The 27698-nt window shown below is 45.2% G+C and overlaps 1 protein-coding gene across 5 annotated transcripts in view; it reads right to left on the bottom strand.

Annotated features, from left to right (window-relative positions):
• Positions 1 to 25942, bottom strand: part of LOC118244906 (rho guanine nucleotide exchange factor 5-like) — a 38060-nt gene extending 12118 nt beyond the window's left edge. Inside the window, exons 1-3 of one of the 5 annotated variants that reach the window (XM_050709542.1) lie at positions 24022 to 24718; positions 23437 to 23564; positions 1418 to 4972 (exon numbers count right to left, since the gene is read on the bottom strand). In XM_050709542.1, coding sequence (XP_050565499.1) covers positions 1418 to 3557 — 2140 coding nt within the window. In that variant the 5' untranslated portion in view covers positions 3558 to 4972; positions 23437 to 23564; positions 24022 to 24718. Of the gene's footprint in view, positions 1 to 1417; positions 4973 to 6821; positions 6943 to 12037; positions 12262 to 23436; positions 23565 to 24021; positions 24719 to 25453 lie in introns of those variants that run through there. The other 4 variants (XM_050709549.1, XM_050709545.1, XM_050709540.1 and 1 more) reach the window with 4 other exon arrangements.
• Positions 25943 to 27698: the final 1756 nt, after the last annotated feature.

Raw genomic sequence — 27698 nt, 5'->3', positions numbered from 1 at the left:
TCTGAGGATCAATGGACCCAAAGTCACTAGTTGTGTCTGGAAGTCTTAGACTTCCTTTTACATATGTTGAGCTCCAAATACTCTCAGTGACATTTAAGGCAGAAATACTGAACATCTAATAAAATCACACGTCCAGAGTCTTAGAAGGGACGAGGTCTGGTGGATTCAACATAAGAATGAATGTAATCAATTAAAAACTGCTGTTTGAGTCAGCTTCTGTTTATGTGAGATAGGGAAGTATGTTTTCTTCTTTTGTTTGTGAGGGGCTTAATTAAATAAGGAGTGGAGACTTTATACATAAAGTTCATTGGAAGCAGAAGGAGAAAGAGACACCAGAGACTGAGCTGCAAGTATGTGTCAGGGTAAAGAATTGTTGTGTTGAATGTTTTGGAATGTTGAACATGAAATTTACAGGTCAAACACACAAACAAATTTTGATTCAAGTGTGCTGCCAAACTCTTTGCACCCCTCAACCATGCCCTCCTTTTCCTTTGTGCCAAAACTTCAGCACGTTGTGGAGCATGGAAAATAAACTAGGTAATTACCGAGAAGAAGCAAGTATGTTGAAAGTGATATTCGTGTAGGATATAATAAAGAACAGACATGCATCCTGACAGTAAGTACTGTCTGAATGAGCTGCATTACAGAAGATATAAGTTTTCCATTCATGACATCAGTGATTTGGCTTTGTGCAAATTGGGATTTTAGATCTGACAAATTTGCGTTTCATTTTCATCTGTAATCTCAAAGCCTATGTTCACAGGAAGATCATCATATTTAGAAGGTCAGATTGGTACCTAAAGGTGTCAGTTGCAAAATAAAGAGAGGTACCAAAGAAACAAGGAGCTAAAACATGCCGTAACACTTATGGGCTACTAAGGGTGTGTGCATACATTTTCCTTATTAGTTGGAAAAGGGCTGTTACTGAAGTGCAGCAAAACGTAATAGCCGTATGATGGCAGTAGAGATGATGAGCAGAACGAAAGAGCCACATAAAGAAACCAACTCCAGCAAGCAGGCCAAAATAGCTCACGTTACCGAGTAAGGGCAGCAGAACAGTAAACATGGAGCAGGGATAGGAAGAGAAACTGGATGTGATGTCAAGGAGTGAGGAATCAAAGAAGAAAGATACGGTCTCTGTTAGTGAAAGCAGGGGACTGAGCCCCTGCATGAAGCAGGATGCACTTGTCACAGGGTAGCAGAGTGGAGCCAGGGATGAGCTGTGAGGGGGCAGCCTGGAGCAGGATAAGGCGGCTACAGGGATGCAGAGATGAGTACCATGAGAAATGCACAAAAGCAATGCCACGATCTCAACACTCAAGACTCCATATCACATTGCCTATTTAACTACAGGTTTTTGGTATCCGCAGTACCAAAAGGAAGGGAGTACAGGTGGAAAACAGAGGAAAGGACTCACCCTGCAAGATATCTGGTGGTACTGATGTCCTCTTCAGGCCCTGCCGGTGCCAGTCCTTGCTTTTTACTCGACGTTTAATTGGGCTTTCTTGATTGGCTGCTGGTTCTTGTGCAACTATCCTGATAGGTTTTTTGTCTGGCCAGCTTGATGATTTTTCCAAGGGTAAATGTCTGGGCACTTCTTCCCTTGACTGAGGCACCAAATGGTGTTCTTCTCCTTGTCCTTCCAGTCTTTGCTTGATCCTTCTCTCACCTTCTGTTTTCTCTGTAATTGCTGATGGAACTTGAACGTTCTTTGTATCCACACCAAAGAGGTCAGCCTGCTGCTCCCATCGCAGCTCTCCCAAGACCTCATCTTCTTGGCAGGTTGTTCTGGTGGTTGGTGGTGATGGAGGGCTCAGCTGGAGGAAGTGAATTGGATTGGTGAACGCTAGCATTGGAAGGGGCTGTACAGAGTCTTTGCTCTTGCAGTCTGTGTATGTTCTCAGGTCTTCCAGTGAGGGCCAAGAAGGGTGGTCAGGCGAGGATCTTCCACACTGTATACCCACATGCTGAACTGTTGTTTCAGGGCTGGTGTCAGAGCAGCTGGCCAATGCCTCATTTCCAACAGCAGAAAAGTTTTTGGCCAACAAACTGACCCCTGAGTCATCATAAGTTTCTGTATCCTGGGTACCCAAGTCACAGAGATCCCATTCTCTAGTTGGTGGAACAAGAACAACTTTCTCTGCTACATCTCTACCAGAAGAGGGCACAATATTAGCATCAGGTACAGTGGAGGCAGTCCGTAGAGGATGGCTAGAAGTAGAGGGAATGGCTTGTAACTCATTGTCATTCATACCACAGTTTAGATGTCGCCTGGAGTGGGGCACAGGAGTGAGCGGCTGGTAACTATCAAGGGCTGGAGGTTGGGCAAGGTGATTTGCATTAAATGCAGGGGTCTGAGCTTGACTAGGGCTGGGGACATGTTTGGCATCAGGCTCAGACACCAGAGGTAGACTTGAGCTGGGCACAGGGGACAGAGGTTGTTCTTGCTGGTTCGTGGTAAAGACCGTATCTTCTTCAGGGGGCCAAGTTAGGGTGCTCAGGATGCTGGAGATTCTGGATCCATGCTCTTGTTGGTTTAAACTCCAGTCAGACTGATCAAGTAAGGGCGTTTGTTGTATTTCATAAGCCATATTTGCTCCAGTTTCTTTTCCGTGCGTAAAAGAACTTTTTTTTTGGGGGGGTTGGTACTGCTGAATTGTCTCTGGGTGGTTCAGGGGAGTGGAAGTCCTGCCTGGTGTTTCAGGTGGTTCCAGAGGCCCTGCAATGAAAGCCACAGTCCCTCTACCCCCAGGAAGGCTCTCCTCTGGAGGAAGAGGGCTCGTGTATATTACAGAGAAAGAAGATGGGCCACTAAGGTCTTCATGAAAGCCTTTCTCTGTAAGCAGTTCATGGGGAGCACTGGCCTCCCCTAGGCCAGGGGTTACAATAGCAGTTTCTCCTGATGCTGGGTCCTGCATGCACACAGAAGCAGCTTGATTAGCTGGTTTCTCTATGGAATCCAGCGATTTGTTCAGGTTGGCACCAGCACAGTCCTTGGGACTCACAGAGACTTTTCCACCAGCATCCTCTTGCTGTGGGCCAGATATTGAAGCCACAGAGGTGAGCTCTGAGGGTAAATCTTGAATAAAGTCATGAAGCTCAGCTTTTCCTAAATTTTCCCCAGAGGGGTGAGGATCCATGAGATTAGCTGGCTCCACATTGTTAGTACCAGAGTAGGGGCATGCCGCAACACAAGTCTCCAGGTTCTCTGTGCTAGAAGGTGCTGCCACTCCTCCAGGGTGCAGTGCATCTCTTTCATCAAATGTCTGGGCAGCCTTTCCAGGTCCACCACTGTGCTTATCCTCCCTTCCCAGCCTTACCCTGTCATCCCAGTCAACTTCTCCAGTATCCTGACCGCTGGTGGAAAAGCGGCCAGAGTCTTCCAGCTCTTCTGCCTGGTCAGAGACATGGCATGCATGTGGAGGCACCACTGGAGTTTCACCCACTGGGTTCAGGTTGTCTAATGACAAAGGGCTGACAGCAAGTGGCTGACATCCAGAACTTGATGATGTGACATGAGCTTTCAGCAGCACACCCTCACCAAGATGTTCACCCATACAGATAGATTCCCCAGGAAGAAATGCTGGTCCCGTTTCCTCAGCCAAAACAACATCCTCCAAACCACAGAAGTCTACGTTATGCCTGGGAACACAAGATATCTCTGAACTGAAAGCTGAAGAGAGCCTCTTCAGTCTTAGCTCCTCCCTCTGCAGTTCTTGTTCCTGTTCATTGTGTTCCTTGTTTTTCTGATCTCTGGGTTCCAAAGATTTTCCTTCTTTCTGCTGATTCTGTTCTTCACACTCTTTCTTCTCCTGTTCCTGCTGAAGTTCAGACGCTGCTTCTTCCTGTTCTGGTTCCTTAGGCTGTAAAGTATTCACTTGTTCATTTTTTCTGCAGCATCCTTTACTTGGAAAGCACTTACTACTGGAGAAGCAGGTCTGCTCTCTGTTTTTCTGTGATCATCTTCAACATGAAGGCATTTAGAAGTGGATGAATTTTCTTTAGGAATCATTACTGTTCCCTGTTTTTTGACCAGGCTGCTATTCCATGTTTCACCAGCAGAGATGTTTCCTTCTGCTTGTTGTGAGCTCATTTGGCTGTCATCTGTTAAGGTGGAAGACAACTGATATGAAGACTCTATATTCTCCTCCCAACTTTGCAGCACCCTTCTGCTTTCCTTAGCATCTTCGGAAGTGTGTGGTTTAGCCATGTCCTCTACTGCTTCCTCTGAGGTAGGCTGCTCATCATTTGCTAGTGCTACTTTATTGCTGCTTTGATTGTGCTCTACATTAGCATCAATCTCCCGCAAAGACTCCATCTTATCCAGAGATGGCTCAGCCTTATAGTGCCCCTCTGAAATGGTTTTACACACCAAGAAGCACTTAGGTGCCTCTCTCTGAGAGGAAATGGCATTGGCCAAAGGAGATTTCTGATGCTGGGCCTGAGGGTCTGTGCCATGAAAAGCCAGTTCTGTCTGGGACTGAGGACATTCAGTGCCAAGGTCCACAGCCTGCAGGACAGCATTGCCAGTGGCTAGCCCATCCTGGACCGGGCTGAGAGAGAAGTCCTGGTTGCTTTCCAGGTCAGCCAGCTCTACTTGCTTAAGTTTCAGAGAACAATCCCGTTCACCTTCCTCTAAAATCGCTCCTCCCTCCCATTCTGAGAGTCCCTTTTGAGGCTCTGCATCACCTCGCTCTTGTTCCATTTCTGCTGGCACTTTTTGTACAAGGTTAGAGGGTCTACCTGGCATGTCTTCTGCTTCCCTTTGAGCACAAAGGCAGTCCTCAGGAGCGCTGAGCTCCACTCCTTTTGCAGAATCAGGCAGGCTGGTGCTCATTTTATCTGATGCATGAGGGGCATGATGCTCTCTTTCAGCTGCTGCAGAATTCCAGGCTTCCCCAGTGGTGCTGCTTGATTCCAGAGGAGTGGTACCTCCCTCATTGCTTTCTTCAGATTCCATCAGTGACACATTCTGTTGAAGAAAAAATAATTTTTCTGTTACTACTGCAGAATGATTTAGTAGATCTAATTGGCTTAAGAGACTTAAAAAAAAATGCTACTAATGCAGCTGAGGGGAAAAGAAAGCAAAATATATACTTAGTGAGGTGATAAGGGTTGGGAAAAATACTAAGATGGAGGGTAGGAAACACCTAATGTAAGCTTGCAGTAGGATAGTAACTCCAAAATAAAACTAATTGTGCCTTTTTAGTTTTAAATGAAGATCCAGAAAGTGACTTTGGTCAAGAGTAGAGATGCTGATCTCTGTACACAGCTGCAGTGCAATTTATGAAAAGTATTGGTTATGACTAGCCATCTGAAACCCAAAAGGGGATATCAGAAAGTATTCACAGGATGAGAAAATGACCAAGATCTCCACTAATTTTTATTGGACATGGTGGATGAATATCATCCACCACCTCTTGTAGAGGCTAGCTGAGACTTAGAGATCTCTTTGATTTCAATGTGGAAGCATCTGTACTATGGATTTTCATATCTCTATGTATGTATGTGCAACAGAGGGCCTTATTGCAACTGATCACAGGAATTGATTAACAAGTAGGAAGAGTGTAAGAATTTGATTAATGCATAACTAGTACATGACATAAGACAAAAGATATTTGAAGGCTGTATAAACTACATGGGTGGAGAGTAGTACCCCTGGTTTACATGGATGTAGCTACAGATTACAAAGAGAAACAAGATAACCATTTAGACTACCCTTTTAGGGAAAAATATCTCAGGATTGTTGGACAGTTTCCCAAAGGATATAGTGGAATTTCCCATTCATTACTGCATTTGAAGTTCAGACATGACAAAGCACTGGGGAATGTACATTTGGGAAATGTCTGTGAAAAGTATTGTAGAATCTGATTCACTACGTTACTTTTTCTGGATTCTGCCTATACCATGATCCACAATCCCTACCTTAGAAGGCTGAAGAAAGAAACAAACCTTAGCAGCTCCCCTCCTTCCTTTCTTCTGCTTCTGGGACATGTGCCCTCATGTTCCAGCCTTTCTTCCCTGTTCACTAGCCCCTGCTTCTCAGAAATTGCTAATAAACTGCTGCTTCAGGCTGCTTCATATACACTGTGTACCATCACAGTCACACCAAAGTTTGCAATTTAGCCTTCAAGGATCTGCTGCAATATGCAGCCACAGTCAATTTTTTTCCTAAACAGAGCTTCAGTGTCCTCCTCCTTCATCCTGTCAAGCTTTCCAGACATGAATGTATAATCCTGCATCTTTTGGTCAAAGAAACCATCCCACATTTCTCCAGGTAAAAGCCCACTAGCTGTGCCTAGCAGCAGAGTAGCTCTAAGGCCTGGCTCTGGAGAGTTTGCAGAGTTCATGAAATATATTTATTTTTCTTACTCGAAATAGACAACCAAATCTATAAACTTTTTCTTTCTCTGACATTCTTACTTTCCCTGTAATTTTAAGATTAGGTTTTTTTATTTGTTTATTTATTTTCCAGAATTTCAACTGCTGGTGGCTGAGGGGTGGGGGGTGGCAATAGTTTAAACTAGGGAGACTCATAAACAGAGAAAGGAACATCTCTACATGGAAGCAGCAACCTTTGAGATCAACATAATTTCATTGTGCTGATCCCACACAGAAAGTAAAAGCAATATGGGCATGACTACGTCTCAACTATTTGTCCCATCCAGCTCTATGGCCAAGGCATGCCTGACCTGAAAGTTAGTTTAGCTGAAATTTTTCTCTACGTCAGGTGAAACAGAACTTGCTCTGAAATCAATGAATCCATGCTCTGAAATCAATGAATCCATGCTCTGAAATTAGAACTGAAGCATTATATATACCTTAATCATAGAATATCCCAAGTTGGAAGGGACCCACAAGGATCACAGAATGGCTGAGGTTAGAAGGGACCTCTGAAGATCATCTAGTCTAACCCCCCCGGCCGAGCAGGATCATCACATTGCACAGGATGTCATCTGTGCAGGATGTCATCCTGCACGTTGCACAGGATGTCATCCAGGCGGGTTTTGAATATCTCCAGAGAAGGAGACTCCACAACCTCTCTGGGCAGCCTGTCCCAGTGCTGTCACCCTCACAGTAAGGAAGTGTCCTTCCATATTCAGCCAGAACCTCCTGTGCTTCAGTTTGTGCCCGTTGCTTCTCATCCTGTCTGTGGGCACAACTGAAAAGAGACCGGCTCCATCCTCTTGACACCCTCCCCTCAGATATTTATACATATTGATGAGGTCTCCCTTCAGTCTTCCCATTTCCAGGCTAAACAGACCCAGTTCTCTCAGCCTGTCCTCATACAACAAGTGCTTCAGTCCTCTAATCACCTTTGCAACCCTCCTCTGGACTCACTCCAGCAGCCCCACGTCCCCTTTTGTACTGGGGAGCCCAGAACTGGACACAATACTCCAGTGAGGCCTCACCAGGACTCAGCAGAAGGGCAGGATCACCTCCCTTGACCTGCTGTCAACATTTTTCCAAATGAGCCTCAGGATACCGTTGACCTTCTTGGCCACAAGGGCACATTGCTGACTCAAGTCCAACTCCTCAATCCACACAGGGCTACCCAAAAATCAGACCATATGTCTGAAAGTGTTGTACAAATGCTTCTTGAACTCCATAAAGCTTGGTGCTATGACCAGTTTCTTGGGAAGCCTGTTCCAGTACCCAGTCACCCTCTTGGTGAAGAACCTTTTCCTAATGTTCAGGCTGAACCTCTCCTGATGCAGTTGCATGGGGATGTTCATCATCTTCAAGCTTAGAAAAATGGACGAATAATTGAGTTCATTAGTTATTTTCCCCCCCCAAAAAACAGACCAAAACAGGATTATTCAGCATTTTGAATTTTTTAAAATTGAGTGTAGGTGTAAATATTTATAATTTCAACAAACAGTATGTTTCAAAGGGATATGTCATTTCAGAAAGTTCCCAGAGGTCTTCTGCCATATCTTACTGCTCTCAGTGCTGATAAATCGTCTTTTAATACGATTGCACATGAATACTGTCAGGAAGACATTCCAGCAAAGAAATGTAGAGCTCAGGAAAGCCCGTAAAGCAGCAAGGTCATAACCTTGTAAGAGGTCACCTTGTCCAAGGCAGGATCAATTTCACCTAAGTCATCCCCAAGAGATATGCGTACGTACCCTCCTAAAAAAAAAAAAAAAAAAAAAAAAGCTAGATGGTCATGCCAGATTATTCATGCTACACTGTTCTTAGCCCTTCCTGCTATATAACTCAAGTGTCCCCTGCTACATGACTAGAAAAACACTGCTTACCATACCTAATACAGACTGTTTTAAAAAATGGGCTCCTCAAGAGCAGACAGACTGTTTAGGGAGATTGGTGGTCCTAGACACAGGCTGATGGCTAAGGAAAGTTTACTACTAATAAACCTTTATGGGATGGTCTAGAAAGGTCTGAATAGCAAGATCCTCAAACTCAAGCCCACACTTTTTAAAGAGGAAGAACAACTGTTGCTCAGTGATCTATTACAGTTGTAAACACTGAATTTCCTTGTATCGAGCTCAAAGACCCAGATTCCACTTCTCTGGCTCTGTTGGCAAGGGATTTGGACAGGTGAAAGGACGAGTTTAAAGTTGTACCTGGCAAAGTTCCATGATGATACTGGGAGACAGCTGGGTAGAGGGAGGTGCAGAGTGTATGAACACTGGAAGCTGCCAAGTGAGATCTGTTTCATCATATTACTGCCAGGTGTTTTGCACACCTCACAGAAAAGAAGAGAGAAGCTTTGGGAAGTGACTTAGGAGAAGGGACAGGCAAACTTTCTAGATACACTGTGGAGGGGGCCCTGTGCATCTGGTGAGGAAAACAGTTAAGCTTCTGCTTGAAGGCTGGTGTCCTGTAGCGAAAGACATGTCTCTGCAATAACAATTTCATAGAGATGGATTGCATGGAGATGGAGAGAAAATAATACAACCCTGTACAACCCGTACCCCAGTACAACGCTGACCACACCCGTAGCAGTCACATAGAGCAAAGCTACATACCAGTAGTTACTTCAGAAATGCCTACGGAGCATTGACAACTTATGCTCCAACTACAAGCCAGCTTGGTTCTCTACCAGAGATAGCCCAGGAGACTCCCAGGAGCTGGGCTGGCTAACGTAAACTTTCAATTAGTGTTTGCAGTAAGGTTAGTAACACAACAGACAAGCATGCAGCAGCCTCTCTGGCAAATGCCAGGGTTTTGCAGGCTATGCAAACTCTCCCAGAATCTTCACCCCTACCACTGTTGCGGCTGCTAGTCTTTCCACATCCCTCTAGATTGTGTGTTGTTCTGACTGAAATTCTCAAATGAGGTGGTCTGATGGCCCCTGTGTAGACAGAGCTAGCCACACTTTTCTGCCAAAAGGATCTAAAAATCCAGCACTTCAGAGCTCACGTGCATGCAACAGTGCAAAGCAATATAGGTGATGCTGGGTGCAAACTCACTGCAAACTGGAATGTTGAGAGGGTGCAAGGAACTGTAAACCAGCGTGAAAACAAAGGGGTAGTACTCAGTTGTACTGCAGCAGGGAGCACAAAATTTGAGAGGGGAAGGGTGAAGAAGGTGGCCAACTAAGCAAAATGGGATAGCAGTGAACGCACTAGTGGACAAAGCAATTCCTATGATGGTACATGTCTATCCACAGATTTCCCAGACTAAAGAAAACCCTGTTAGTATCACAATTCCTTTCAGCGTGGGTCAATTTCACCTAGACAGAAACGACAAACTCTTCTGGTTTTAAATAGCAAGTACCTCATCCTCCTTCCCCGCCTCCTCCACCAAACAAAAAAAGGAGAAATGACGAGTGCTATCAAGCACAGACAAGCCCTTCAGTTAGCCAGGAAACAAGGTGCAATACCTCCGCAGAATTAAGTAGAGTGCTAATCCTAAGAAAACCCAGAGTTAGACAAGCCCAGAGACCCTCCTCCTGCCAAACCAGGGATGAGCCCAGCCTTCCATGCCCTCCTTGCCTTCCCCTGGTGGAGGAGCTGGGTGCGCTCCCCGTGGGCCCCGGCAGCTGTGCTGGGGCAGAGCAGTGGGAACGCAAGGCACACACACCCATGCTGTTGTAAACACCCTCCCGGCTGAGAAAGCCCTGCCCTGCAATTACAGGCCTCTCGACTGGACCTGCACCAACACGCACTGCCAGTTGGGTTGTGTGCTGGGCCCACCAGAGGCCCCAGGCCCCGCTGTGTCTCCTTTGGAGTGGCTGGCGACCCCGGAGGGTGGTGGATGGGTGCTTGGGCTGTCACGCAGTTCAGATACATTTCAAAAGGAGTCAGGATGGCAGAGGCTTGCTCAGAGTCTGCCTTCTTCCACACAAAATCCGGAGCTACCTGCGTAGGAAAATTGCCACCAGAGCTGCCACCTCTACCTGGAGGCCACGCCATCCTTCCGTTTGGTCAGGCGCTCAGGAGAGGACTCACTACAGCACCCAGGGCTGTGCTAGCACAAAGCCTGCCCCACCACAAGTCTGTACTTTTATTGTGCTGTTCCCCAGGAAGGCACCCATATAGCTACTCAATGTCACGCACTGATGCGTTTCCTCAGCTCAATTCCCCCATCGTGTATGAGAGGCCCTACTGCACGTGTGCCTCGGGGTGGGGGAAGGATGCCAGGCCACCGCTCAGTTCTATCACTGAACAGCCCGTTAAGAGAGGTGAAGTAGTGGGGTCAAAACTCCTGAGCTCAGGAGAAGATTACACAGGGCACACTAGAGATAAGAATGAAGGAGGAAAATAACATTACTCAGAGATGGTTTTAAGGGTATGAAGAGCTGACTTGGAGCTTGTCAGAGGAAGGAACATAAAGAATAAGAGAGGTAATACAAAAAGCATGAAGCAAAATAATGTAGAGTCTACTGCTGTGCTAAAAAAGCCTACATGCTATTACTACCCTGGAAAATAGCTGCCGCCTCTATGTTTTGGGCAGGGGGTTAAAAAATGAACCTGTCAATGGTATCTGATCTCCTGGAAAATACATCTGAGCTGCTGCTGAACCTTAGGAAAGTGAATAAGCCTTCCCTGGCACACAGATGCAAAGAGTTTGCTGACTTTTAACACTCCCAGTAGCATCTCACTATTTTCCACTACTGGTAGTCACACTCAAGATATACTGAGCATATTAATTATCAAATGATTCACTAACTGACAGAAGAAGGATACTCATCATATATTTGTTGCCACTTAAATGAATTATAATACTTAATGCTAAATCAAAAAAATACCAAAGAAATAAAATTAGTAGTACAAAATTTCACCTCAGAAATAGCTGCTGAACATTCGCCAAACAGTGAATGAAGCCCACAGCTTGGATTGAACATTGTATTTCTCAGAGGCAACAAAAATGATTCGGTCTTAAGATAAATGGGGCCACCTGTATATCAGGAAAATTGGTTCATTTTAAGCAGAGCTTAAGTTTTATATTCATAAAAGCACTGGATAAGCTTTGATGTTTTGCAGTCTTCTAGTACAGGAACAGCATGTAATGCTCACTGCTGTAGCTTAGTAGAATGACAGTTGATACTACTGGACTGACAGAGGAAGAATTCCCTCAGTCAAAGGAATGTACAGAGTCACTGGTGGCTGCTCTATGCAGGTCTCTCTACAAACTTCGGGGATATAGAGACAACTGAGATAAGCATCTGGAGCCAAAAGGAAGCACAGACGTCTGAGATGTATGCTATGATATACAGTCTTGTCTGCCAGAGGCACGTTACATCCATTCCTGGACATAAGGTTTGCTATAAGCTAGAGTAGCTCCCAGTTTCTCTTTAAACTAAGTAATTCAGGACGTAGATAGGAGAGATTCTCCAGCTAGCTGCAGAAATTTCAGTCTCTTACTGTGCTACAGAAACATGAGCCAGAATCCCACGCTGCTGTTTTTGAGTTTCAGATTAAAGAATGCTAATGTTTGCACCAAACCATTTTGACAGATGCAAATGCCATTAAAACATCAAAGGACTTGGAAACACACTTGAAAGCTTGGCCTTGCCCAGACTGCTCAGTGGAACCATTGCTGAGCACAGCTGTTGTCACGTTACCTGTACGAGTCCTGAGCACAGTTAAGCTATACGGACAGATAAGGATGAACAATATTCAGCAGACTGAACTGAACAAACTGTCCTCCCCTGCAGAAAGGTCCTCCTAAGCTATCACGTCTGATGTTCTTGGCAAACACTTGATATACCCTCTTTAACAGCTGGATCAAGTTCCGTCTAGAAAACAGTAAGATTTCTTCTTTCCAGTAGCAATAGCCATCAGATCCCTACAGGATGGAAAATACAAAGTTGAAATATTTTAGCAGTACAGGAGGACTGTAATCTATACAGCAAAACACACCCCACCATGAAGGTACTGGTAAAATGCTCTTTTTGTATCAATATAAGTGACGCATATTCTATGCAACTGAAACAGTTCCTAGTAATAGCGACAAAACTGCACTGGTACCTCATACCACACTAACAACTTCTACCAGCACAACTTCATCAGCCATGGCTGGCATGCCTACAGCAAAAACCTGTGCCATGTATCTGGCTTCAACACTGGTAGTACCATCAACTGGCAATATGGATAAAATATTGTGGTATCAACATATCACAAGATAGCAACTAAAACAGAATTTTCAAAAAAAATATCTTGAACTCATTTGCCCTCATTTTGTGCCTTCAGAATGCATGCTTCCAGATGTTTCCAGCCTTAGTTCCCCACAGCATTTTTAGTTAACTTACGACTCCAGTAATGAGATTGGTGGAAAGAAATATGGAAAAAAATGTTATGACACTTGAATCATAGTCAAAAATATTTTGCAATATTGCAATAATGGTGCAGCTTTGTACTGAAAGCTGCAGCTAAAGAGAAAAGAAGTCCATCCACAGGGGATATAGGGATGTCTGTGGGGAAAACAGGTTTTGGTAAACCCCTCCCCTAAACTTGCTTTTCAGGGAATGAACTATTCTTTCCTGGAAATTAAATCGGTGAATTTAGATCGAATAAGCACAGTGAGACGTGTTTGCTATTGAGAGCAAAAACTATTAGACATAAAAAAAATCGCTATAAGCAATGTAAATGTGGGAAAGCACCAGTGAGGACCCCTTCCCTCTCCCAGTGGAAAAATAGCTTCACACACCCAAAGCCACAGGAATTGTGTGGGTGCTGAATAGGAAGGTACTAATGCAAACACATGGAAAACTTGTTACTCACAGCGTAATGCCTGCATGGCCAACCGGCAAAAGGTTTATTGTGTGTATCACAATATTTTCTGTTTTTCATATAGTCCCACTTCCTATAATCATGTTGTTATGTGAGAATTTTGGCTTACAATTAAGAAAAATGCATGTCTGGCCTTTATGGGTGTGGAAAAGACCTGAAAAAAAAAACATATGGCTTAAAAATTAAATCTTACTGTATGGGTTTATCTCAGTCTTTTAAGCCAAAATGTTAAACCTTAATTCCTGACTAATTAGAGCAAGGACAAGTCTCCCCTTCCCCTCTAAACTGATTACTGTTTTTCAGCAGTTCAGACCAATGACAGTGAACTCGTTTGCAAAGTACTTCAATCTGATCTAGTAAGCTATGTATACCAGACTGGCAGTAAAGTATGCTGTGGTATACCTGGGTTAACGGAGATGAATAATTAAATTCATCAGACCAAATCTAGGTATCTGCAGATTTTCTGTAGCGTTCATGTATTTACAGTCCAGTCCAGTCCTAAGACACTGTAGAGCTCCTTCAATTCCTTCTGCTGTTGCTGACTGTACAGACTAGTCAACACCAGCTGGAATCACGTCCTAATAAATTTAGATTAGGACTTGACGTGACACCCTGAAATCCAGAACAGATTAAGAAGCTAGAGGAAGGAAAAAAAAAAAAAAAGGCTAAAAATACCTAGTTTACCTAGTTTCCAGTCAGATCAACCCCCTGAAGTAGCTGTACGTGCAGGTATACAAGCCTCAGCAGCAACTGCGAGGCATGGATAGGAACAAGCAGCTAGGTGAGGACCTGGAGAGCGGGAAAGCAGAAACCTGGACCCCAAAACCCAAGTTATAGTGAAACCACACCCAGGATCTACAAGCAAGTCCCAAACACTCCAGCATAGCTGTCTTGATGAACATGACTGCCAAGTGCTCAAAACTAAGGAACAGGTGTACAAGAGGGAGCGGACAAAAATGAAAAGTATGGGAGCATGGAAGTTTTACATTTCCACTGTTCACCCTCTGCTAGCAATGTTTTTTTTTCTAGTTTCATGTCTGAAGCATTCAACATATGAAGCCAGACAGATCTAATCATATTTACAACCATTTTGAAAGGAGCAGTTATTTTAGACTTTAACATTTCTTTGTCTTCTTGTTGCTGCTTATTGTACTCCCTGGACCCAAGTACAGCTCTTTCTCTCCTCAATAAAGGACTACATCTAAATGAACATTGTGTGGAAGCTAGATCAACTCAAAGGAGCCCCCTGCGAGCACTGTGAAAATAAGGAACAACAACAACAACAACAACAAAGATGCTAAGAAAAGTCCTGGAAATTTCCTCAAACCTCTGCAAAGTCTAGCATGGAAATATTCCAAATGGAAGGAGAGAGGGAAGGCAATTTTTGTGGAGTTTTCTTTCGAAATGAACAGGAAAAAGTTATATTAAGTAGCATTTTAAATGGTATAACTGATATATATCAATGTTACGAAATGCTTTTTATAACTAGTTTCACCAATTACCATTACCTTACTTCGAAATTTATAGTAGTAATTACAGCTCATGATGCTGTAGTTAAAATTTAGCGTTAGCCCCTAGTATTGTAATTAATGCAGCACGGTATAAAAAATAAAAACTGTAGAGTCTCACAGATACAACCTTAAAAATGACCAGACCAACAATACTGAGGATCTGTTTCAGCAATATTTCCCCTAATTTGTCAATTGGCAAAAAATATCCCCACATGCTTTCACATGCAGCACAGCTCCAACTCTATATTACTTTACAGCACAGAATTTATACCAGCTTAGAAATATCACTAGCTTCTCTATCATGTACTAATTACAGTATTTTTCCTACTTTTAAAAGAGTTTCAACAAATACGGAACAATTACAGATTCTTCCTTCATTTACATTTTTCTGCATAAGAATGAGGGGGCAGGGTCCGCTTTACATCATCACCTTTCAAGATCTCCTAAAATGGTACACTTTTACAACTCCATGGCTCTTCAGGTATTAGCCGAGCAACTAAAATCCTCAGGTGGCCTTTTGGCAAACTTTTCGACTCTGACTCTTGACTGGCCTCCAGTCTCTCTTTCCTTAGCCCCATGGCACATAGAACTGCCTCTTTCTCCTCCCAGGCTGCACCCTATCAAAAGGAGATACAGAGGAGTAAAATGAGTACTGTGCCTTAAATTCACCCCAAGCTCATGACTTCAGTATGCCAGCGAGAAATTAGAACATAAGACAATTCACTTCCTAACAGTCATCATGACTAATGGTGTAATAGTCTTGATATGATTTCCTCTAGCTCTTTTATGACACGATCACACAATAATGTCAAACTAAGGAATGCAAACTCCTCGATATGCTTGCATACACCAACCTACGCAAGCGTACATACTATATGCTAATTGGGGTTGTGCATACTTTAGTATTAATGAGGAACTTCCCCTGGGAAGTTACAGGCAGCAGTTAAATGAAATCAAAGATTCAGCTCACTGCCTTTCCCATTACCTGCAACACGCTTTGATCAGCAGGGCATAAACAAACACATAAACATCCCATCTCTCCCAAGTTCAATGAGATACAGCAGAGTTCAGCTTCACAGGCAGCTTTCAGTAGTGACTCCTGACACTGCCCATCAGACTCACCTACACAAGTTTATCAAACTTGGCACATGGCAAACTGCTTTGCTGCACTTAGGAGTCACTAAAGGCAAGAGCAAAATGTGCAGTTGGGTATGATTGTTCCAGTTTGGGAAAGCTAAGAGCAACAGGGGTGCTTGATGGGGGAAGGATTGGGAGGGTACAGGAAAAGGGGGTGGGGGAGTCCATGAACCGTGCTGACGAGGGAGGGAGGAGTCAGAGCTCTCTTCCCAACGGCACTCCCATACTGAAAACGGGTCTTCCATCTTTCCTCTGCCAGACTTGGTGAACCCGGCTTTAAGCACGAATCTTTGATGACTGTTACTGAACCCCGCACCTGCCCTCTTCCATACATCACAGCAGACTGGCCAGGCAGGGGCACAAGGCGAGCGATTTTTGCAAGGTCCCTTCCCAGCAGGGCACAATGCAGACAGCTGAAGACAAGACAAGGGAGGTCTTGCCCTTGCAGTGGGCTTAGCAAGAGGCCACGGCAGCAGTCCTTGCTTAGGAGGGGCAGCAAAGCAGGACAGGAGGGTTTAACAACCCCAGTCCTGCCAGTGTTTCACAGGCAATGGCTTTGTCTTTGCTTGGTGTCAGATTCAGCAGAGCTAACAATTGTATCTGGCTATGACTCCCTGCCACAGGGCTGAAGAATAGTGACACATGTCATGACGTGGCAAATCAACCCTGTCACTCTCATACACAAGAGGTATGACAGGTCATTGTAGGTCTGCTCTCAAGAAACAATCATGGTAGAGAAGGTGTGATCACAGCTATACCTACAGCAGGAATTATCAGCATTACTACTGTCTGAAATAGGGGAACACCCTGCACTCCAAACGTCTGTATACTCCTGCTCTGCTAGCATTTATCACCTTCTATTAGGGTAAAGATGCACCCATAAGACTGCTGTTTCAAGTTGGGCCTCTGCTAACAGTTACAGCTCGTGAACAGTTGCAGTCACGCAGAAATTTCAAGCTAATGGGTCCACAAAGGATAATAGTGAACATCAGTTACATAATACAGGCCGAAACAAGAATGCATAGATTAGGATAGCAGGAGCTCCCCCTCCTGCAATTCCTCACTGCTGCCATTCGTTAAAGAAAGGATCTACAAATGGCTTAGATGATAAGCAATTTTTTCAAGGCAAGCAAGATCTGCACCTTTACCCCTGGACCTCCTCCAGCACAAATCCTAATTCTGGCTCTTTGGCTAGCAGTTTCTGCTTGTCTGAGGGTCATCTCTGTAGCTGAGGTAACAGTAACCCCTCCTACCTCAGACATACTCTGAGGATAAGTCAGTGAGCATCTGCTCAGAGCACCCAACATGCAAAGCCCTGTTATAAACTATGGATCTGTTTGAGTAAGACTTCTCTTATAGTTGCAGTCAATCTCTTCACCAACAAAAGTGCACTAACTGTCCATACTGTTCCTTCACTGTGTCTTTTGCCTCCAAGTTCTTCAAGATACAAGACATGTTCTTAAAATATTTTCCTTTTGTACTGCAGAAATGCTTAGTACACGCAACAGATACATTTTTCACACAAAGTAGTGTCCCAAATTAGTTGTTTCAGCTCATTCTTCTGGATCACTGTTAGTCTTGTTTCACACCTGTGCTATACCCATCTCACAGTCCAGTCAATGAAAGGACCTGCCCCATAACCTTACGTATGTTAGGTATCCACAGTTGCCTGTTTCTCACCACATCCACATTCACACGAGTCCCTTTCTATAATTCTGACAATTTTATGAGCTTAGGACACATGGCATCAGATATTTCTTGCTATCTAAGCCCAAAGCAAGTATCTCCACCGAACTGTTCTTGAAAACCAAATCTTTACAAACAAGTGCTTGAAATTAGGTGCACAGGTTAGGCCTCACCTATCCACACACTTTATTTATTTATTTTTAAAATCTCTTGTTCAAGACAAAGGAAGCTTGGGTGGTTGCTTTTTTAAGCCTTCTGCTTTAGGAACTTTCAGGTTACTCTTATGTCCCGTTTCAAGCCTTCCCCTACAATCAAGACAGCTAAAGGATTTCTTGGATGAAAAATAAAACAAAACAAAATGCCACCAAAATCCAACACTCCCCCTTCTACTGTTACTCTCACATCATCTGTTAATTCTGAAGCTGTGGTTTTAAGAAGCCCACAGACAGAATTACATGTGATAAAGGAAAAAAATAATGTTGGCAACATTGAAATTGTTCAGTCAGGCTATGCTTATCTAACTGTTTCTGAATGGATTCAGGTACTTAATTTTAGGAACCTGTTCTTAAACTCTTGACTCAGGATTACTGCTTACCTTCAGCACAAAATTGCAATTCCACCAGGTCCTCTGACAACTATTCCAAGACAGCATATTACTGAAGTAATAATATATATTGGAGAGTTCTTCTGTGTCATAACACTGTGTTTACAAACTGGAGAAATTCAGCTTTATTTTCAGTATTACATGGGATAACAAAGAAAAAGCAAGCAAACAAACAGAACACAGCTGATACTTTTGCACATGCTTGCCTCAACACTTCTGTATTTGGCTCCTACATCTGTTAGTACCATTTCTCCCCCCCCCCCTCCCCCCGAAAATGCACTTTGTTCATTCTTTTCCATTGTCACAATCAAACTTTGTGCAACGCTGCCTTTTAAAATAACTTATAAAATGAAACGTACCAGTAAAACATATTTTTCAGGGCAGAATTGCCTTCATATTGTCTTGCTGAACTTGAGATTTCTATTAATGACAGTTTTCAGTGCACATGCGATCCATTAAATCTACCACTTTCTTGTTAAACTTTTTTCCTTAAAGCTATTTTGCTATGAGTATTAGAGCTAGATTTTTTCCATTTTCCCACTTTTACACTCCAATGTGTATTCTCATGCCTTTGATATCACTATTATTATACACTTAGCACCCAAACAGTAAAATGTGATGCTGCATATAGAACTAAGGGAAAGGCCTCCAATATATCAGATAATGCCCACTGGGCAACTCAGCTGCCATTTTTCCATACATGCAGCCACAATTTTAGGCAGCTTTTTATGGCCGGACCCTCCCTTGTGACTTGTCACAGCACACAGTATGGAGACATAACTGGCATGCCCAGCCTTGCTCTTCCAGCAAAAGACACAGTCATTGCTCCACCTTATGTTCAAGTTGCTCATGCTCTTTTCTTTGCACCTCTCAAGAAGGAAACAGCTTGTTTTACTCAATGTGCAGAATGATAAGGTGGATGACACGAGGAATGCCAGAGGAAGGCCGCCTTCCCTGATGGCACAGGACAGACTGACTGATACGAGCTCCGTAGCAAGACAGCAGAAGTACCCGCGGATGAGGAAGAGAGTGACAGTGCAGTAATGTATTCCCTGCCATTCAACACAGGGCCAGTTAGACAGTGTTAAAAAGGCATTAGGTGGCTTGGGGGGGCCATGTACCAGTCTCTCTAGATCACTTGTGCTTTTATGAAAATACAGAAACCCACAATTTACTATCAAAATAGTACTCCCACTTCTTTTCACCTGTCTTCCCACAACATCCTCTCTTTGTCCCCCACGTTTTTTTCATAATGTATAGTCCTAGCAGGGCTGTGCACTGTACTGCAGCCTTCTCAGTGCTGCCCCCCCATCCATCCTGAGCTTCTTCTTGCCTACATCTGAAACATACTTTTCCAAGAGAAAACACCTTTCCTTGGGGAGATGCAGAAAGGGAGAGAGAAATGTATTGCTAAAAATACCCATAAGATCCATGAGCTAGAGGGTACCTAGGCTCAAGCCTGAAATACTTCCACGTGCAAAGCAAGTTATGGAAAAATAGATGCAGAGAGGCAGCAGACAACAGGAAGATTTATTTGAGCCATGTACAATACCAACAATCAGGACCTAACCCTCGTTGTTCTAAATATTGTGCAGTGAGACACCTTTCCTGTCATGCAGGGCTGGAACATCTGTTCTTCTGTAAATCCAGAGGGGAAACACACACACCACACCTTCTCAACTTTGCTGCTATGCAACCTGACAGTCCTTACCTGTAAACACAGATAGTGATCTCTGAGTGCTTTAGAAAGGAGGCTGGTTCAAATGTTGCAGCTAGATTACATTTCACAGGGTTAGGGTTACCCTCAGACACCTGTACTATGGAATATCTACAGTACAATTCGTGTGTACAAACAGCAGCCTGGGCTTAACCCATGCCAGAAGGATTTTGCTTACAGCCCAGTCCCACTAAAGACATGGCCATGGCATCAGAGCTTTGCTAGACACCAGCATGACTGGAACATCCTTCCTTCTCCTGTGAAATGAAGCATACCAGCAAAGCTGTATTCTTACTGGTGTACCTTTACAAGGTTTCCACTAGCACCTCCTGGCAGGGCAGGAAACTGTAACAAAGATGTAAGGGTCTACTTAAGAATTATACTGTTCAAAGAACATTTGCAGGCACTTTTGATCATCAGACCTGTCATTTTTTGTGAATATAAAGGGTATATACTATAAAACTTACATACACTGATTTTTTGTAGCTTCTCAGCAACACTGAGGGCAAAGCACCCCTGCTCCCATTAGTCTCTATGTGTTAGTTTAACACTGGTTTGTGTATCTATCACTAGGTGCATATGCAAGCATAGCCATTACAGCCACCTTGTGGCAGCTGCGAACAATGGCCGTGTCCAAGAGGTTACAGGTCTGCTCCCGGCCCACCTCAGGCCTTGCACCACGCGTCAGCTTATTATCTCAGGGCTTCTGCGACCTAAAACAATCCTACCTGACATGACCAGGATCTTCTGCTCCCTCAGGCAGAGACACTTCCTGCTTTGGACTGAGGAGAATTTCACATATCCTTTAACAGTCTTCTGTAAACAGGTCCAGTGGTCATTTGCTTTCTGCCTCCCATATACTCAGTATTTTGAGACTTTTTTTTTTTTTTGGGGGGGGGGGAGTGGGGGAAGCACCATTTGTGAGGAGTATGCTCTTCAATCTTGTGTACCAATTTTTCCACTGATATGTCAGTTACCTGGAACACAGAGATACTCCCAACTCTACTTCATCTACTCTGGAAGATGAAGTAGATCTTCCAACTCTAGTTTCATCTACTATAGGGAAGGAACCTGAATCCCAATTTCTAGTACTGTAATCATAATCCTTCCTCCCCTAGACTAGAATATTTTGAAACTTCAAACTCTGCTGTTGGATTCATCAGTAAAGTGACAGTCGTTCCCCACCTCTCCTCCCCAGAGCTCCTCCACACCAGTCTCACTCTGTGCAATGCTCAATCTCACCAGCATGCGTACGACTGTGCTCTGCATATAGGTGGCACACGCAAGGGACCTCTAAGTTTGTGAATCCCACCGTGCACCTTAGCATGACCCTGATAAGGATTTGGGAAGTTTTGCGTATGCTCTGGGGCAGGGACACCCATGCTATGTCTAAGCACCAACGAGGCCAGTTCTCACACACTGAGAATTTACATGCACCTAAATGTTTGATTTGAGACTACAAAGAGTTAGTGCAACATCTGAATATTTTCGTGGCTCTAGTCATCACATATTTCTATGTGACTTACTGCAAATAGGATACAGCCTCAGGAAGTTAATTTATGGCCAACTCTGCTTTAATGCAGTATTCTCTGAGCAGCAACTTCACGTGTTTCCTCCCACTCCAGTTCACTTTTTGTATGCTATCCAATTACAGTTTCTATAGCCACTCCACCTCAACCTCTTCTCACAGAGAAACACCCTCTATTTTGTATATATCTACATATGTGTGTCTATTTACATACACATGTCAGGGTAAGCACCTTTCCCCCTTCTACATTTTTCCCACTATCAAAACCAATATTCCTCCCACTGAACTCTCACTGAAGTCATAGGGATTTCTTCTTTATCATCACCTAGCTGTAATCCAACCCCTGAACTGTGAGCTCAAAACCAGTCTTCACCACAGGCTCTGCTCTACATCCCCTGCAATACGTAGCATTGCACTTGATGGAACAGTGTTTAAAACAGTTTGCTGGGACAAAACCCATTCCCCATCTATTATTTCCACCAGAAGATCAAGAAATCTGGAATCATCAAGAAATCTTCAATAGAAGAGACCAAGTTAATGAAGCTTTCCCAAAACAGGTACCTTACCCGCTTAGGCATTGGAAACAACTGAAAACTTCACATCTAGAATAAACAAATGCATTAGCAACCAACTTTTTTTGCACTCATTAAGCTTTCACAGGTATCAATACATCACAGACAAGGCACAGACCTTCTTTGTACGTTATGTGCTCTTTCCCACACCAGGTCTAACTTCCACACATGCTTCTTGACCATAGACCTGAAATGAGCTGACCTAAACACAGGCTTGACAACACCCAGAGTTCTTCCAAGTCAAGCAACTGAGTTAACCTGGGCTAATGAGTAAATCTGGGCAGCTGTTCCCACATACCTGCTTTAAAGGAAATATTTTTAAAAAAATTAGCTTCCATGAAGGTTTAAGGTAAGGTGTGTTTGTGACAATTACTGTACCTCAAGTCTTAGTTTCACCTGTCATAGGTGAAACTAGTTTAAGCCTGTCATAAGCTGACACTGTCCCATCCCCTGCCCTCCTTATTCCCACCCCCATGCTGCCCTTTCTCTTCTGACATATAAGCACACATGTGGCCTCACAACGGGCCAGCCTGGGAAACTGACATGGATGACAAAGAGTAGGCACAACAGCTTCTTTCAATGGCAGTGCCAGCTGAGAGGATTTGTGCAACCAAAGCCTGTTTACCTCAGCCCAGAAATATAAGGACTAAACGTACGATTCCTTCTTGCATCTAATCCAGCACAGGGATGGGCTGCTATCTCCATGTCTGTCATGCCCAGCTGCAAGCTATCCCTCTGCATCAGACCTAGCACTACCTGGCCACCGAGACATTTTTTTTGTTGTTTGGGGAAGGGGGTTAATTTTCAGTTGGAGCAATGATTGAACTGATTCATTCCTGCTCAATCACTAGATCTGATACAAAGGAAGCACCAGGAGCTCACAGGCAGGACTGGATGAGAGGAACTGGATCAGTCTTTCAGAAGTAGCCTGTAGTTACACTGGATTAAACACCATATGAAGCCACAATCCAAACAATTAAAGTTATTCAACCCCATTTCTCTGAAATCCCCATCTCAGCAGTCTCCGCAGCCATAAGCACTTAGCTGTCACTCTATATCACACCAGCCATTCCATGACTACAGTTCCACAATTGTCTATTGCCAGAAGTAAGAGGTTAGCATGGATAACAGCTGTAAACTTGCAATACAATAGGCCACCTTTTTGCTGGAATGTGTCATCCTGGCAGCAACAGGCTCTTTAACCTGTCACGAAGATTTGTAGCAAGACTTTGTGGCTAGGAACCAGGCTGGACAGATTCAGATAAGAAATTAGTGAGGGTAATCAGCCATTGGAATAATTTACCTGGGGAACCAGTGTAGACAAGATATCACTTGGTATCTTGAAATCAAGACTGGGTAATAGAAGTTTGAATCTGATGCAGTGATAACCAGCTGCGAATGTAAATATCTGCCAGGGGTCAGAGTACAGTATCTGCCCCCAAATGCTGATAGTATGAACATCCACCATACAATCACCTTGCAGAAGAGGGAGGCAATTTCTCTCTGTATGGCCCAAGTGCTGAAACAATGGATCACAGCTATACTTGCACTGAAGTCACTTGTAAGTACTTCATTAAATGATACAACAGGAGTTCAGCGAGGAGCTGCAAAGTTGAACAGAATTAAAAGTTTATCAGGTACAACTATTAAAATAAACTATCTATAATGTAGCTGAACAGTACCCAGTAAACAAACATCAGGTTGGAGAGATACCAGATGACAGAAAGGATAATACTCTTAGAATCAAATATTCATTGGGGGGGGGGGATCCAATTATGAATTTGAATTCCCTTACCAACAATTCCTGAAATTTTGCCTGGAATAGCCATGGAGACTGAACATAATTTACATGAATACAAACTGAATAAATCAGCCCACTTTAAACCAGACTTCAGTCTATTAAAACAAACAAAGGCCATAGCAAACTGTAGCTCTTTACCTCTAGAAGGCATTTGAAAAAAGCAATCTGTAAGAAAGGAGAGGACTCAAGGAACACAAACAAGAATATCCAGCTAAATTTAGCAGGATGAAGTAAAACAAGACCCAAGGAACGGCTCCTACCAGCAAAGTCTTTCAGGATGTAGGAGAGGTTTCCAGAAGAAGCATCCAAATCCCGCTGTTTCAGACACCAAGAACGGGGGGCTTCAGCAGGAGCACCAAGCTCAGGCCTAGTCCACTACTGCCATTAGCAATTACAGCATATAACTTCACTGACAGATTTATCAAGACCTCTGGGCTGCTGTGCAGATAGCACTACAAATACTACCCTAAGCTGTGAACTGGCAAAATGAGGTTCTACGTGGCCAGCTGAACTGTTCCAAACATTAACAGTAATTGAGAATTAAGAATAATTCAGATTTGGAACAGCTTCAAACCTGATTTACATGCCTCCTCCTCACCCAATTCAGTTGCACTTCTGAAATCTGGGTCATCCATACATTATTCCTCCAAACCAAGACACCTCCCTCCCATGCAACTCTTTAAAAGGACTCTGCCCTTATCCAAGCCACCTCTAACAAGCCATGTAGGTTGTGAGAAACTCCAAAACATAAGAGCATCATGTCACAAAACTCTTGGCAGCATGTTACAGACGTGGCTTGGTCAGCGAGGAATGGGCAAGCGGTTCAAGGACAAGTCAACAGCATCTGTATCTAGCAGCTCCTTGGCAAGCCTTTCTTCACACAGATGAGTGGAGCTCAGATCTCCTCCCCTGCCCCTGCACTCCCTGCTAGGTTTGATCCAGGGTCTCATCCAACTTCTGTAAATAGATGAAAGCATCAAGCACATGGATAGAACAGGTGGTGGGTCAAGCCACAGCCTTGGGAGCTGGAAAGCCCCCCAACAGGTTGTTTGGGGCACCGAAGTTGCCGCCAGAGCTGCTGCAGCAGCCGGGGTCCGCGAGGACGAGAAGGGAAGCGTGCAGCGGGCAGGTATCTCGCCTTCCCTTCCTCCGTGACAGGCCATAAAAGTCACAAGACGCCAGCGAGCCAAGCGGGGAGGAAAACAACGAGGCGTCCAGAGTTCAAACGCAGCCCTGAGCCGCCGGGGCCTCTGCCCTTGGCCGGGGCCGGAGCCCAGCCAGCAGCGCGGCGCTGCGGGGAGCCGAGCCCCGGCCGGGCCCACGCTGCGGGCCCTACCTGCGAGGGGCAGGAGCGGGACCGAGGGGCGCTGCGGGCCCGATCCCGGCTCCCCGGGACTCCCCCCGACGGCGGCGGCGGCCCCTCGCCCACCCTCCCTGCCTCCGGCACCTGCGGGCCGAGCCCCGCGGGAGGAGGACGAGCTCCTTCCTTCCCCCTCCGCCCCGTCGGCTCCTAAAATGGTGGGCCGCCCTCTTCCCTCCTTCCCCTCCCCGCCGCGCCGGCCCCGGGGGCAGCCTCCCCTCCGGACCGACCCGGGCCCGCCCGGGAGCCGCCGCCAGGCCCGGGACGAGCCGAGCCGGGCCGCGCCGGGCCGGGCCCCGCGGCTCCCTGGGGGCCGCCCGCAGCGCCCTTACCTGCGCCGGCCTCACATGGCCGGACAGGGCCAGCAGCACCGCGCCCCCCCGACTCCCCCGGTGCCGCCGGTGTCGCTGCCCCCCGCTGCCCGGGCCGAGGCGTCGCTGCCTGCCCCGGGCCCGCAGGTATGTGGCGGCCCGCAGGTGAGCCGGGCACACCTACAGGAAGGCAGGCGGGCCGCCCTGATTGGCGTGCGGGGCCGGGCCGGCCGCGGGCAGAGCCGCCGGAGCCAGCTCGGCGGCGGGGCTGTGCTCGGGCTCCGCTCGCAGCCGGGCCGAGGAGCAGCGCTCCGCTCCGCGACGGGCTCCGGGGGGAGAAGGCGCCTCACGCCCTCCCAGGCGGCGGCAGAGCGGGTAGACCTGGCCCCGGGATCCATCTCCCCGACCGGCTCCAGAAATAGGGACTAGTTTTTGTGCCTTTTTTTTTTTTTCCTCTCCCCAAACACATCTTCATTACCCGAGTCTGATCTCTTCCCTCTTCCAGTCTTTATTTTTGCACGCCTGAACCCTTCCGCTCTCCACCTCCTCCCCCCCCTCTCCAACAGGCAGCCAGCGTTTTAAGGAAAGCACCGGGTACTAGAAGAGTTGTCATCGGAGCGTGGGGCAGGGTTCGGACCTCAGAGATCCCGACATCGTGTCCTGGATCGTCAAATAAAGGTAAGGGAATAAAACTGCTCAATTCAGAAGTAATTGTGCAGAATTTGGGTGGAAAAACTCTCAAAGTTCTACCAAAAGTCAGGATCCACAGCTGCCATTCTCAAGGATCCTGTCCTCCCAGGTACACAGGTAAATACCCTGAGGAAGCCCGGCTGCATAAAGGCTTTCTCTGGTTGTTGTGCTCAGCTGTGTACTGGAAGGGGACAGCATATCAGTTCCCAGTAAAAGAAGTTTTTTCCCTGTCTGCCAGCTTGACTGTAGCCATAGGGACAGACAGCCTGTAGGGAGGTTTCCCTGACTTGGCAGAGTAGGACAGAGGCCAGCAGAGAAAAGATATAAATAAAAGCAGAAGAAAAGGGGAGGACAACTAGGTACAAAACATTGTGAGTTTGGGAGTAGCAGGACAAAGTGAAACAGCACTAATTTCAGCCTTTCTTTACCCTGTGCCCTGAAACAGCTGATTATTGTGATCATAAAAGAAGGGGCAAATTTGGAAAATGTGGGTTTTTCATTCCATAACAACATAGAGTAGGTTGCTTGGTTCTCCGCTGCCCTGGTTTTATTACTTGCTGCACAGATACCTGAATTTGCTTAAAGGGGTACAGGATTTAGTGAGAATTCCCTTAATTGCAGTTTAGATTTATTTTTTTTTCACAATGGATGCAGAGGGAGCAAAGAATTACGCTAGACAAGTGAATGAGGAATTACCTATATATTACATTTTCTGTCTCCTTCCGTAGATATCCAATGCCATCTCTTCCATGAATCTTTTTTCCTAATAATGTAATGAGGCTGCTGATTTGTATCCACCAGGACACTCTGGAGCGAAAGAGAAGGAGGAGCCTGACCGAACAAGTGGAGAAACCCTGTAGCCCACACCTGGGTATTCCTCAACTCTCCATTCCCTGTGTGGGATCTCCCAGGCAGGAAAACTGCCCCCACAAGTGGCATGCTCAAAGCTCTACTCAGCCAGTGACAAAATTGTACTTGTGCCTGCTACTGCTTTCTGATTCAGCAAATGCTTTTCTTCACTTGTATGGATGAATAATTTTATCATAGCAGAACAGCTTCTGCAGTTGATGCACCTATTCCATACCACTGCATCTGAAGTCAGCTGGGAGGAAATGGATGCTTCAAATTCCCAGAAGCCAAGAGACTGGGGAAATCAGCTCTGCATCAGGTGTCTCATGGGTTGGTGCGCAAAACTCTGGGCCATTACATAAGCAGGTGATGCTTCTTCCCACTGCATTTATAAGCTCCTAGCAGCTGGCAGCTGGAATTGGGGATGCTGAGTGGGAAATGGCACCTCTGTCTTCTAGAAAAGGATGATGTATTGTTTAAGAAGGGCTTAACCTTTACCCTTCTCCTTGGCACCTCCAGCAGCTCCAGAGGCACTTTTCTTATTTGCTTTTGTGAATCATATCCTGAGGTACCTTGCTTTCCCCGCCCATTGCACTGGGAATTTGAGTGCCTAAGTTTTCTTCATGGATTACCTAGTGGAGAGAAGTGCCTATAAGTGATAACATGCAGCTCTCAGTATCACAGTATCTATGTCCTTCTATGGGCCAGCTTTCCTTCCCTAACTCCA

The sequence above is a fragment of the Cygnus atratus genome, chromosome 1 (genome assembly GCF_013377495.2).
Source record: "Cygnus atratus isolate AKBS03 ecotype Queensland, Australia chromosome 1, CAtr_DNAZoo_HiC_assembly, whole genome shotgun sequence".
Taxonomy (NCBI): Eukaryota; Metazoa; Chordata; class Aves; order Anseriformes; family Anatidae; genus Cygnus; species Cygnus atratus.
The sequence above is the reverse complement of the archived record's forward strand: the minus strand, read 5'-3'. Positions and strand labels throughout refer to the sequence as shown.